Here is a 14,594-nt window from a genome sequence, read left to right as displayed (position 1 = left end):
CAGGCTATCTTATCCAAAAAACTTCCACCATCATGCCCCCACTAATGGGAGGTGGACAGAGGAAATAGAGTTGTCATCTTCCTGAAATATATGAAACTGTATCATGAATATATACTACTCTTCCCCTCCCTGCTGTCCTCTCTAGTGCTTTGCCTTTACCATTTCCCTTTTTCCGTTCTTAGTTTAATATCTTCAGCGTTTGGGTGACAGAAACAGTTGTACTGAACAGTTGTTCTTAATTTATTGAGCCATGTGACCTAAAGATACTCCCCAAAACAAAGATTTCTCTAGAAATCAGTCCAGTGCCCTACAGAAAGTACTTCTGAATTCATTCAAATTTGTTATTTAAGTTAATAGTATTGTAGAAAACTAGAGGGCTACCGTTGCACATTGAAATCGGGTTAAAGCTGTTACCTTGTATCCTAGATGCGAGGGATATCCTACAGTCAGGTTTTAAAGTGATACAGACCATAGTTTAATTTCAGAATCAATATGTTCTGTAAGCTTACAGGATTTTGAACTTGCAAAAAAAGTAATTTTAAGAATAATTTGCAAGAATTCTCAATAAAACATACTGTCAGTCTTCTCATGGAATTTTAATTTTATCAAAGTTTCCCAAACTGAAAGTAAATGTACATTTTAAAGTACTAAAGGAAAGAGCATTATATAGTTAGCATTATGTGATTTACTAAACTGACGATGGATATAATGATGATGATAATTTGTGATAATATCTAACTATTAGGGACTTATGTGCTGGGCACTAAATGCTTTATGAATTGTGAGTTTTATACTTTGATTCCGAAATGTATTTATAAGAACCCAAAGTTTTCTTTGTTTCTTCACTGATGAAGAAAAAAAAAAACAATTTACATAGAAAGCAAGGAGGCTAATTAACTATTACTGTTCATCCATCTCTATAGCCCAACAGCTTTTTGTTCATGTTGAGTATTCTCCCAAAAATATTTTAGCTAATAAGTAGTTGAATGGTTTCTATAATTCAAAAATTATTAAATGTTGCTTTGGAATGTAGTTTTCCACCTACATTTTAAAATGAGTTAAAATGTTCTGCAAGTTCACATTCCAAGTAAATGAGATGTTGTAAAAGTTTTATTTGGGAACTTAAGCTAGAGGACTCTCTGACCTCTCTTATCTACCTCATAGGGTAGGTGAATGTTTCCACAAGTAAAAACAGGAATCTCACTGAGTGTTCTACCTGTAAGAATTTAATATTAACATTTAATAAATATTAGGATCTACATCATACTAAATGCTAAACAGGATATAGAAAAAGATCCCGTAGCTTCTTCCATCCATTTAGCAAATCTAAATGTACCCTAGTTTACAACGTCATGCCTTAGTCTACTGAATACAAGTACATTCATAGTTAGGAATTCAGATGTATTATAGGTTAAAATCTGTTTTCACAGATGGCTTAAATTACTTCTTCGCAAATATGATTGCTGCCCCATTTCAGTGGGGGAGAGAAATCCTTTCTTGACTTCTCCAGTTCTTTTTTGAAATTCTTTTTCTACTCTTTTTTTTTTTTTTTTTTTTTTTTTTTTCAAAAAATGGGTCATTATTTCATCCAGGATGATTAGATTGCCAAAGGATTTATTAATGCCATTCCCTCTCAGACATCTGTAAGCTAGAATGTGCGAACTGGGGTAGAGGGTGAGGAGTGCAAAGCATTCTAGGCAGAAGGAAAAACCTGTGTAAAGGCCTTGGGGCAAGTAAGAAATTAGCAGTTTTGACTGAAAGACCCCTGTGGTTGGAGCCTAGTGAGGGGAAGAGTGGTGGAGATGATGCTGGAGAATAAGCAGGCCCATATAGGGACCATGGTATGGAGTTGCTGGGTCAGTTGGTCTTTAGTAGAGTGATATGGTAGCTAGGTGCTGTGGGCTCAGATGCACCTGGGCTCAAATCTCAGCTTATCTGCTGAATTCTGTCCCACAACTCTAGAATGGGAGAGTAATACCTTTTTCAGAGATGGGCTAGGTAGAATAACCAAGTGCAGTACCTGAAATATACTACACCACTCAACAAATGGCAAGCTATTATTTTTACTTTTTATAACTCACTGTTCCACACCCCACTGAGAAATCTCAGACCCTCAGCTGCCTCCTTTTTATTATTTTTAAAATTCGTCTAGCAAATATTTATCAAGCACTTACAATTACATATCCTAACTATCCCTCCCTCCCATAGTTGTCTGTTTGTATGTCTCTCATAGCTTCAAGGTTATGAGATCCTCAAGGAGTTTCATATTAACCTTTTGCAATCCAGGTACCAAGCAGTGTCTGTTTTAGAAAATGTTTGAAAAAATGAATAAAAGAAAGTTTATGAAATATGTATACCATATTTTAGCGCTGCAGTTGTTTGAATAATTTTTATTTTAAATCAGTCTTACATAGGAAAATGAATATATCACTTCCTTATTCTTTGTTTCTTTTACAGTACAGTTAGCAAAAATTCAAAATATGCCCTTTATAAATTCATAACTCTAGAAAATGTTTATTTTAAAATTTACATATTAAAATTAGTCACTGATAGGTTTATATCTTTTTTCTAGATCAAGTAGCTGTTTTAATATGATGTTATTTTTTAAAAACTATTCATTTTCAAATGTAAGTAAGAAAAATAACCAGAGACCGACATAAATACCAAATTATAAGAAGTTGAGCACTTAAAAAAAATCTTTTTAAGACAATTATAAATTAACCATGCAGTTTTCAGAAATAATACAGAGAAATCCCAAACACTGTTCACTGTTTTCCCTAATGGTAACATCTTACATAATCACAGTGCAGTATCACAACAAGAAATTGATAATGATAGGCCAGGCATGGAGGCTCACACCTGTAATTCTAGCACTTTGGGAGGCTAAGGCAGGCGGATCACCTGAGGTCAGGAGTTCGAGACTAGCCTGGTCGATATGGTGAAACCCCGTCTCTACTAAAAATACAAAAATTAGCCGGGCGTGGTGGCGTGCACCTGTAGTCCCAGCTACTCGGGAAGCTGAGGCAGAAGAATTGCCTGAACCCGGGAGCCGGAGGCTGCGGCGAGCCGAGATCCCACCACTGCACTCCAGCCTGGGTGACAGAGTGAGACTCTGTCTCAAAAGAAATTGGTAATGATAAAATTCACAGACTTTATTAATATTTGTCCAGTTTTATATGCATTTATGTGTGTGTGTGTGCGTGCATGTGTGTATGTATTTAGTTCTATGCAGTTTTATCACAGATAGATTCCTGTACCAACTACCACAGCCAAGATACAGGACAGTTCCATCACAAGGATTCTTTGTGCTACCCTTTTATAGGCAAAGTAACCCTTCCTGTCTCCCGTTCCAGCCTGGCCATTCTCCATCTCTATAATTTTGTCATTTCAAGAATATCGTATAAGTGGAATCATATAGTATATTACCTTTTAAGCATAACTCCGTTGATATAAGTTGGGAGTTTTTTTTTGTTGTTTTTTTTTTTTTTCCAAAGATTTGCAAAAAGGGTCTAATACCTTTCCCACTGGCTACCTGCTTGTTGTTGCCATTTAGCAAAGAAGGCAGCAATGAGCAGTAGAAAGGCAAAGGGTGCTTCTGTTGATGGTTTTCCCTAAGGAAGACTGGCATGTGAAGTAGAGTATCCCAATACTCATTTTATTCTTAAGAGATTCTCAGAGGAGAAGTGGGAATTCTTTTTCTGATCAACGTATTTGTCTTTTGGTAGAAAACAGTCTTTTTAAAGGGCATGGTCCATCTCCATAATTATATTTTATATCCAAAGACCATTCTAGTCAGTTCCATCTTCCATCCTCCCTCTTTCTTTCCCCTCGTTTATTTCCGTCCTAACCAACTAAAAACGTATTATTTTATAAACTAAGTTCTATATGTAATTTCCCCAAATTGATACTATCTAACAAACAGAAATGGCAGTTTGATTAAAAATGGTCCTAACTTGAAATTACATGCATTGAAGAGTTCTTGTTGTATCCATTGGCCTTACAGGAAATCATCGTGGTAGTTCTGCCTCACTAATAGTCTTGTTTGATTTGTTTTGCCTCAAAAGTAAATATAAAAAATATATAATTCATTTGAATGATCTAAATGCCATCTCTTAGGAACTTTACTACATAATAGCTCTCATACCAAGTCAGAGTCCTTATTACCAGTTTTCTTTTAGACAGGTATGTACACAAAGTATATTACATTTTAAGCTGTAAATAAGTCTTATTTTTAACCCATTGTTGATGTGTCAAGGATCCCATTACCCTACAAGTAGAGGTTTTTAAATGTATTTTATACTTAGACTTAGCTTGGCTTCAAAGAAGTAAAAAGGTCTTTCACTAATAAATATTTAAATAATAAGTACTTAATATTTTAAAGGAAACAAGCTCACATTTATAGAAATTGTCATACATTTACTGAGAGGAGCTACAGTTAACATTATTTATCTGAATAAGCCCTGGAAGATTCTTATTATAGCATAGGAACAATTAACTAATAACCAGCCCGGGTATCCAGTTGTTTATCTGTGTGATTGCTTTAAAGATTTCTTCTAAAGGAAATTATGGGAATCCAGTGTTTTTCTCCATCTTTCTTACAGTCCTAAGGTATACTTGACAAGCATACTGAGGCAGATTCATGGCTCTAGTCTAGTAGCAAGCTTGTCTCATAGATATAAGCATAGGCCCAAGTTAAGACCAATCTGTTAATTGTCTATATCTATTAACCTAGTCCATTTGAAAAGTAGGCCCAAATGTATATGTTAATATGGTAACTTAGAATTAATTTTACTTTTTAATTTTACTTTTCAGAATACCTTACTTATGTTAACTGTGGCATGTTGCTGACAGTAAAGATCCAGAGCCCAAAACAAATTAAAGATTGAGGTGTTCACGCATTTGAACTATCTGCGTGACCACAGCACTACCAAGAAACAATTATTATCCAGTCCTGTTCTACATACTATGCCACTCATTCAATACAATGCCAGAACGCTGAAGCCTAGGTTTGAATCAGCTCTGACCTTTCTAGTCTGCACTTTTACTTGCATCTTGAAACTGAAAAAACTGAAATATTAGTCACCAGTTACTGGCTGAGCACCTACTATGTGCCAAACACTGATCCGGGCACTGGATGTTTCAGGCAAGAGTTACTTTACTCAACAGTGCAGTGTTGTGGGTTTATTGCTACTGTTTTCAATTTTGGACATAAGCTTCTTTCCTGAAGCAGTTTTGCTATAAGACTTGATAAATTTTTAGACTTATGTATTTACACAGTTACTGTTGCAGTTGTCATTTTCTCCCCCTTCCCCACCCAGAAGGGTGATTAGGTTTCCTCTGAGTAGAAGATTTTAAAATCTTACCCTGCTTTTTGTTCTCATTTTATACTTCCAAACTACTTTCAGACTCTACTGTGAGTTAACAAACTCAAATGTTTTCTGGAACTAGGCAGTTTCCTGAGTGTCTGAAGCAGGCCAGGGGGAGTAAGGAGGGAGTAGTAGGGTCTGTGTCAAACCGAAGATTCATAGCCACCTATAAACATTAAAATAATATTTTTTAAATTTGGTTCAAACATATTTAGAGGCTATGAGTTTCCAATATTCTGAATATCTAGATAAATATGAACTCTTTAGACCATTGATTTTTGAAATATGAAAGTGTAGTATCAGTTTATTGGCAACTGTGATGTGTGTTAGTTTTAAATTAGGAAATGCTGAGAATTTTGTGGCACGAACCCAGTTAAATTTATGGAGTACGGTATGTGTGTCTTGTTTTGTCTTGTTTTGTTTTGGTTTGGTTTTCCTCTCACAAGCCTGAAGCTTAAAAGCTTGTGAGAGGAAAAAAGAGAGAGATTGGGAATGTTCAAAGATAATTTCTTCAGCCAGACATCTAGAACAGAAGGTCTTAGGTTCAATGAATAGTCTTCAAAGGATCCATGAATATCTTATAACTTCATTTTTAAATGTTGTATTTCTATATTTCTGTGCTTAATGTTTTCTATAAAAAGTAGGCTTTGTTGATTTATTTTTATTTTTATTTTTATTTTAGAGATGGGGTCTCATTCTGTCACCCAGGCTGGAGTGCAATGGCATGATCATTGCACTGTATCCCCACAGCCTCAAACTCTGGGTGCAAGCAATCCTCCTGCCTCAGCCTCCAGAGTAGCTAGTACTATAGGCATGTGCCACCACACCTGGCTTTTTCTTTTTTTTTTTTTAAATTTTTTGTAGAGACAGGGTCTCAATTTGTTGCCCAGGCTGGTCTCAAACGCCTGGCCTCAAGCTATCCTCTTGCTTCCGTCTCCCAGAGTGCTGAGATTACAGCCATGAGTCACTGCACCTGGCCAACTTTATTTTTTAGAGCAGTTCTAGGTTCACAGCAAAATTGAGAAGGTGGCAGAGATTTTCCATTTACATTTTTCCCCCATGCATACACGGCCTCCCCTATTATCAGCATTCCCCCACCAGAGTGGTATTTATTACAATTGACATGCTTATTTGTCTACTTAAGAAAATCATTTATATTTCTTTGAGAGCCCATACCGATACAGTACTTGATAGCTTTAACTTTTTAAAATATTAATAGTTTATTAGGAATATCATGAAATGATTGAGTACTCTTTGAATTAAATGTTACTGTATTTTAAAAGTAATACAGACTTAATGTAAAAATTAGAAAATGCAGGAATACACAAAGAAGAAACTAAAGATGAAATAAGTACTGTTACATTTGGTACATATCCTTCAAGACTTTAGTTTGTACATATATATGTTTGAGATATACACACCCATACTATTGAAATATAAACAGAGTTTTGCTTTGTATTCTAGGGTTTTAAACTGTCAGAAGCACTATTTATTTATTTATTTTGAGGCGGAGTTTCGCTCTTGTTGCCCAGGCTGGAGTGCAGTGGTATGATCTCGGCTCACTGCAACTTCAGCCTCTGGGGTTCAAGTGATTCTCCTGCCTCAGCCTCCCAAGTAGCTGGGATTACAAGTGTGCACCACCATGCTCGGCTAATATTTTGTATTTTATTAGAGACCAGGTTTCACCAGGTTGGCCAGGCTGGTCTCGAACTCCTGACCTCAAGTGATCCACCCACCTCAGCCTCGCGAAGTGCTGGGATTACAGGCTTGAGCCACCGCGCCTGGCTAGCACTTTTATTTAATTCAAAGTTTTAAGCTTATAAACTGCTGTACCAGAGAGGCAAGAAACCAAGTTGCTGTAATAAAACATTTTGGCAGCAAGAGAGTCCTGATCTCTTTATATGGAATGACAGGAAAACAAAGTAGAAAAATGTGTCATTGAAGATAGAAAATATAGGTTAGGTAGGATAGGTAAATGTAATCTTAGGTACACCTTTTCTCAACCTTATTAGTAAACAAGTTACTTGTTTAGCAACCCATGAATATTCTATATTTTCTAGCCTGTTATAGCACAGCAAAGGAATTTATAACATGAAAGTTGAATAAACAAGATGTTTTTAGATCCAAGTAATTTAGTTTTTAGTTTTTGTTGTTTTTTTTTTTTGTCAACCTTCTCACCAATCCTAGTTTCTATTTTATCAAAAGCTGCTTCCCTTTTTAAAGGGAGCCTCACATTTCTTATTTTCTATATATATATATATATTTCTTATTTTCTCTCTCTATATATATATATATATTTTTTTTGAGACAGAGTCTCACTCTGTCGCCCAGGCTGGAGTGCAGTGGCACAATCTCGGCTCACTGCAAGCTCCGCCTCCCGGGTTCACGCCATTCTCCTGCCTCAGCCTCCCGAGTAGCTGGGACTACAGGCGCCCACCACCATGCCTGGCTAATTTTTTGTGTTTTTAGTAGACATGGGGTTTCACTGTGTTAGCCAGGATGGTCTTGATCTCCTGACCTCGTGATCTGCCCGCCTCGGCCTCCCAAAGTGCTGGGATTACAGGCGTGAGCCACCACACCCTGTTTATGTTTTTCTTTGTGTGTATTATTCAACTTAGGCTGCCACAGCAAAATACAGTAGACAGGCAAAATACCATTGCCTTCTTGCTGTCCCCACCTGTAGGGCAGGAAGAGAGGGAGAGAGCACAGGAGCCGAGCTCTTTCTCCTCTTAGAAGGCCGCTGTTGTACAGACGAGGACCCCACCCTTATGATCTCGCTTTAATCTTAATTACCCTATCCTCCAGACACAGTCACTTTGGGAGTTAAGACTTCAATAGAGAGATTTTGGGGAGATGCAAGTCAGTCCATAGCAAATAGGCATGTGTTCTTTTGTTCCCACAATACTGTTTTATACCTGGCTGCTTTCTCTCACTTAATATATTGTGGCTCTCTTTTCATGTCAGATCATACAGGTCTTTGTCTCATGTCGTTTAACAGCTGCATGGATTTCCATGGTAAGGATATACTATCACTTATTTTCCCATTTCCATATTGATAGACATCAGGGAAAATCAAAAGTAGGCTTTGGTGTCACCTTTACAGATCCTAAAGACTAAATCTATTTCCTTTCATCATTTTTAAATATTATAATTTGAGTAAAAGCCCAATGGAAATTAATTTTAAGCTTAAAAAATTTTAAGAAGTATTTAGTTCACATAATTTGCATAACTCTTAATTAGGAAGCTTGAATTTAATTATATTTTTTCTAGTTAAACACAAGTGGCTGAACTATTAGGGGCAGAATTTCTTGGACATTAATGACTGAAGAACCTTAAATATTCCATATAAGTTCATAGGGTAATATGTATTTGTTATTCATACATTAAGAGAAAGCCATGAGTAGTAATGTATCTGTGAGGACTAAAATTCATATTGTGTTGCATAGATGTTAGGTTCCTTGCTTGAAGAATTGCTTATTACTGATTTGCTATAGGAAATAAATAAGGTGGTACTTCCTTAGAGTGTAATCATTCTTGCAGACTACTTCTTGAACTTGTTCAAGTGGAACTCAAAGTTTTTGGATCACTTCTTTACAGCAACATGTTTTTATTAGATCTCTTCCTGTATTCAGCTATTTGGTATAATTTCATTCTAATTAGGAAAAGCAGCAAGAAATTCTTACTGGGCATATTGAAAAGGCTTTTCACCTGGAATGTAGATTATTTTCTTTTATCTTCTAAAGAACTTTTAATTGAAATATGTAGGTAGAATACAGGTTCTAATATGAAATCTACTTCCACTCCATCTAATATGAAATTCATTTGCATTACATTGAATCCAGAATTGTGTACATGCATTTTTATAGGGGAGATATTTTATAACTTTCAACAAAATTTTCAAATAATAAATTTTCAAATTGGTGAGGTGCTGGGAGTGACACTGGCCATGGTGGTAGTAAAGATAGTAAATCAGTGACTGCTGTAATAGGCACCAATTTATTCATTGTAGACTCTGACATCTTAAAGATTTTCTGGTATTTTTAATAAGAAAAAAAAATTAGTCACTAAAAGGAGAGCTTGGATAACCTGGGACCTGGCACAATTCAAACTGGTACAATGAGGTTCTCTGTTCTTTATATATAAAGAAACTAGGCTAGATTGCCTTATCCCAGGGCACAGCTCTGGACTAGACCCAACTTTTAGTTGGATCTTACTTACTCTTTTAACAAAGGCCAGGAGTAATAGAAACAACACTTGTATTTCTGTGACTTACAGGGAAATACATAGATACAGTGTTTTTTAAAAATAACATTAAATTAATTACAACAGATAAAAATTAAACATTTGGGAAATACATTAACAATGGTATAAGCAAATATATATTGACTTGGAAATGTGAAGCCAGTAGATCTCAAACACTTTAATTCTGTTATCCCCCTTAGGGTTATCACTGAGGGTGAATTTATATCCTTTGTCCCATGTGTCCTACCTTACTCCCCCTAAAAAATATATGGTCATGCAGTTGGGACTAAAAGAGCTACTATTATTGATTCTTTCTTTAACCATGATAAAGTTCTTTAAAATTAAAGTTTCTTGGCTGGGCACGGTGGCTCACACCTGTAATCCCAGCAGTTTGAGAGGCTAAGGTGGGCGGATCACTTGAGGTCAGGAGTTCAAGACCAGCCTGGCCAACATAGTGAAACCTCATCTCTACTAAAAACACAAAAATTAGCTGGGCGTGGTGGTGGGCACCTGTAATCCCAGCTACTTGGGAGGCTGAGGCAGGAGAATGGATTGAGCTTGGGAGACAGAGGTTGCACCCAGCCAAGATTGTGCCACCACACTCCAGCCTGCGTGACAGAGCAGGGACTCTGTCTCAAAAAAAACATATATAGTTTATTGTTTTAATAATTTTCATAGGATAAAAACTTGTGTATAGTTCATTTTCTTTAAATTATATTTTTTAAGAAGTAGAATATCAACTAAATTTTTTTCTGTTTAGTGACAAGATCTGCAGTGCCAACATTTTTATTAATTTTTGGGTGAAAATGTATATTCTATAATAATAGTGATAACTTGCAAAAGTTCAATTCTGAACATTGTTGGAGTGATTAAAAGCATAATGAATTTTGGTTTTCCTGTGTTCATTTATTATGGCAAATATGTCTGACACACACACACACACACACACACACACACACACACCCTTTAAATAATAGGAAATAAAATCAAATATCAAATTCCCATTCTTTTAAAAAAAGTTTTATAGAATTTATTAAATAAAAACCACAATGTGGCATTGGTAATAATTTAGGATGTGATTGAAACAAAAAACCTTTGAGTCTTCTTTTTTACTTAAAAAATTTTTAGATTTATGTTAAAATGATCATTGTCTTCTTTCAGATAAATTTGCGCCTCATTTTGGTAAGCGGAAAAACAAAAGAGTTCCTGTTTTCTCCTAACGATTCTGCTTCTGACATTGCAAAGCATGTATATGACAACTGGCCAATGGGTGAGTGATATTTTTCTCTTGAGTATGAATAATGTTGATTCTTTATACCCTACCTTGTCTCACAAACATTTTGAGACTATTATATAACATTTAAAAGAACAACCGAAAATTGAGAGTATAAGGCTCAGATTTAGAGGATCATTGTATCCTTCCTTATCTTGCTCTTATCTTGCTTTTTTTTTTTTTTTTTTGAGACAGTCTCGCTATGTCACCAAGCTGGAGTGCAGTGGCGTGATCTTAGCTCATTGCAACCTCTGCCTCCCAGGCTCAAGTGATTCCCCTACCTCAGCCTCTCGAGTAGCTGGGACTTCAGGCGCGTGCCACCACACCCAGCTAATTTTTGTATTTTTAGTAGAAACGGGGTTTCACCATGTTGGCCAGGATGGTCTCGATCTCTTGACCTTGTGATCCACCCACCTCGGCCTCCCAAAGTGCTGGGATTACAGGCGTGAGCCACCGTGCCTGGCCACAAAATATTTTTAATAAAGAAAAATGCAGCCAGGGATGATGGCTCATACCTGTAATCCCAGCACTTTGGGAGACCAAAGCAGGAGGATTGCCTGAAGCTAGGAGTTTGAGACTAGCTTGTGCAACATAGCAAGATGTCATCACGGCCAAAAATTTAAAAATTAGCCGGGCATGGTGGCACGTGCCTGTAGTCCCAGCTACTTGGGAGGCTGAGTCAGGAGGATCACTTGAGGCCAGGAGTTTGAGGCTGCCATGAGCAGTTATCACACCACTACATTCCTGCCTGAGCAACAGAGCAAGACCCTGTCTCAAAAAAAAAAACAAAATAGTGAATATACACACACCTTCATATCAGTAAACCTATTTTTACCAAAACACAAAGTAAGAGGAAAGAACAACTATTTTTAACAGATAATACATTCTCTATGGTCTTCTCTAGATAGCCTATTTAAAATTAAGTTTGAAACAAACTTAACTTCTAATTCATGTCAGTTCTTGTGTTCTCTGAACTACTGTAAGGTCAAGATGATTAATGTCTGTCTGTGATTTCCATTTTCAAGCCAGTAACCATAACAATCTTGGAAAATGTGTTTGGTATTTCTTCCTTTCTCTGATTTTTTTTTATATAATAAGACTGTCAGCTGGGCATGGTGGCTCACGTCTATAATCCCAGCTCTTTGGGAGGCTGAGACAGGCAGATCACTTGAGGTCAAGGAGTTTAAGACCAGCCTGGCCAACATGGTGAAACCCCGTCTCTACTAAAAATACAAAATTTAGCTGGGCATGGTGGTGCACCCCTGTAATCCAAGCTACTCGGGAGGCTGAGGGAGGAGAATCTCTTGAACCCGAGAGGCAGAGCTTGCAGTGAGCTGAGATTATGCATCTGCACTCCAGCCTGGGTGACAGAGCGAGACTCCGCCTCAAAAAAAAAAATTGCCTCCCTCAAGTGGATTGTTGGTTTATTTTCTTCCTTTGAACTTCCCCAGTGTCATCTTGATCCTATGTCATGTATCATAGTGATATGATTTTTTTCAGCTGATTTCACTTAATTTTATTAGCAGAAGCAATTTGAACTTTTAAAGGACAAGACTTGTTTTGACAAAGAACATAGTATATGTACAAAATGAGTCAATTAGATCAGTGTTTCTCAACCTTAAATAATATATGGAACTTTTCTAGAGGAAGATAATTCTTGTAGATCTCTGGTTGCTGACTTAAATTATTTTTATTATACTGAGTATTTTAAAATGTAGAAACATAAACCCAGTTAAAACTCTTTATTCTTGTTAACTCATATACACAATCATAAAACTAAAAAAGATTGATTCAGAAAATGCAAATATAACTGTGAAACCAATAATGTTCAAATTAACAACATTAATGTGCTAGATGATGTATTTTTGCCAAAGCCAGCTCACTGCTTACACCATGAATACTGTTGAGTTTGTCATGCCTGTGTTCCTACATAGTGTTTGATGACCAATTTATCTGTAGAGTCACCATAAAACTTTTATTTATACAGTGTAACAAATTGTTATTCAGTTTTCTCTTAGGTAGAATGCATCACTTACCTGTTAAGTGAACCCCTGTTCTGATCTCATTAGCCTCTTAACAATTAAAGAAGTACTGACTGCTTGGCGCCAGTACAATCATAAATTTAATGCACAAGTGAGTACTAAAACCCCAAGGCTGCACTTGGTTATAAAGTGACTATTTAAATCATCTAGACAATCTCCTCCAGATTTCATTAAAATGAAAATACAGATTTTCCAGATTTTCATTAAAAGGAAAATACAATTTAAAACTTCTTGAAGAGGACTTTTAGGTCCTAAGGACATGGCTTTGTGGATTCATGGGCCTAAATTTAAGAAATACTGATTTAGACAAATACTTGCAACTACTGGATCTTTCTTCGCATTAGTAACCAAGTGGCTAGTTTCTAAGTCAGGGAGCTACTGAAGCTATAAAGGTTATAGCTAAGAAAGAATTTCAGAAAAGCTAAAGAAGACTAAATTTGGGCTCTAAGAATATTGGCTATTCTTTATAGCCAGGCAAGAATAGGTAACTATCAGTATGAAAAGCATTTTTAAATACCCAAGAATGATGTTGTTCTAAGTGTGATACAAAAGGATTACCTTTATGAGATTTTTTTTGGGGGGAGCGGTCATAGTTAAGTAATAGCTTTTGATATATGGATATTATAGAAAAGATAACACAAGGCAGAAAAAGGGTAATCACTCTGAAATTTATTTGGGCAGTATTATAACTTAAGGTAAAAGAAATACTTTTACTTTCATAATTACTTAGATATTAAAATTAGTTTAAATTCAAGTATAAGTCTTTGCCATAAATAGTATCCCAAATGAACAAACCATCTACCAGTACTGAAAATTGATTGTATCAGTGGATGTTCCCTTATTTTCAAAAAAAAAAAGTTTTGATTCCTGGTATTTCCTCAGGTTGCCAAATCTACTCAGCAGTTTTAGACACTGCAAGGAATAAAGAGAAATACTTTAATTTTTATTTTACATAAAATATTTAAATTAAAAATCTAAGTCTATATTGTATCACATAACGTACTAAAGATCAGCAAATTAAAGACTTACTGATGCTAACAACAAATGTGTGGCAAATATTAAATCAATAGCAGAAAATACTTCGTGCAACATGCTTGTTGAAGGAATTAGTTTTCCTTAGCATAGCCTTATGCTATTTAGTGGAAATATTACTAACAGGTGGAATAGTCAGACACATAGCTGTTATTGGGTCAAAGGTTCAAAAAAATCTGTTACACGTAGGATATGTTAATAACACCTGAAATTCTTCATTTAAGCTATATTCTAAGATTTCTCTAAATTTTAGATCCCTGGAGAGGGGAAGGGAGATAGCATATTACACCAGTGAAGTATGTGGAAATCATGACACTCTGTATAAGATAATGAAACATGGGGCTTCAGGTTTCTGCATCTCAAAAAAAAAATTCAAGTATTTTTAGAATATTAGTCTTTGTTTCCTGTGAATTAAACAATTACTGTCATTTACCTTTGTATCTATGGAGCACTTCCATCTTGACCAGAAATATTCTATTAAACAATAATTTTGGAATTGATGAATTCAAAGCAATTCATAATATAGTGTTAGAGACTTATTTGATCTTTCTTCTAGAATAGGAGGGACTTGGGAGCAATGGGATCAGAAGGCAACAAAGCCTTACAGGAGAGAGAAGAGGGAAGAGACTAAAGGCATGG

General features: G+C 35.9%; 1 protein-coding gene across 1 annotated transcript in view; it reads left to right on the top strand.

Moving 5' to 3' along the window:
* UBL3 (ubiquitin like 3) overlaps window positions 1–14,594 on the top strand; it is an 85,877-nt gene that overhangs the window by 63,202 nt on the left and 8,081 nt on the right. The window contains exon 2 of the mRNA XM_055244218.2: window positions 10,770–10,878. Within this exon, the coding sequence (XP_055100193.1) occupies window positions 10,770–10,878 (109 nt within the window). The remainder of the gene's footprint in view (window positions 1–10,769; window positions 10,879–14,594) is intronic.

The sequence above is a fragment of the Symphalangus syndactylus genome, chromosome 15 (genome assembly GCF_028878055.3).
Source record: "Symphalangus syndactylus isolate Jambi chromosome 15, NHGRI_mSymSyn1-v2.1_pri, whole genome shotgun sequence".
NCBI lineage: Eukaryota > Metazoa > Chordata > Mammalia > Primates > Hylobatidae > Symphalangus > Symphalangus syndactylus.
The sequence above is the reverse complement of the archived record's forward strand: the minus strand, read 5'-3'. Positions and strand labels throughout refer to the sequence as shown.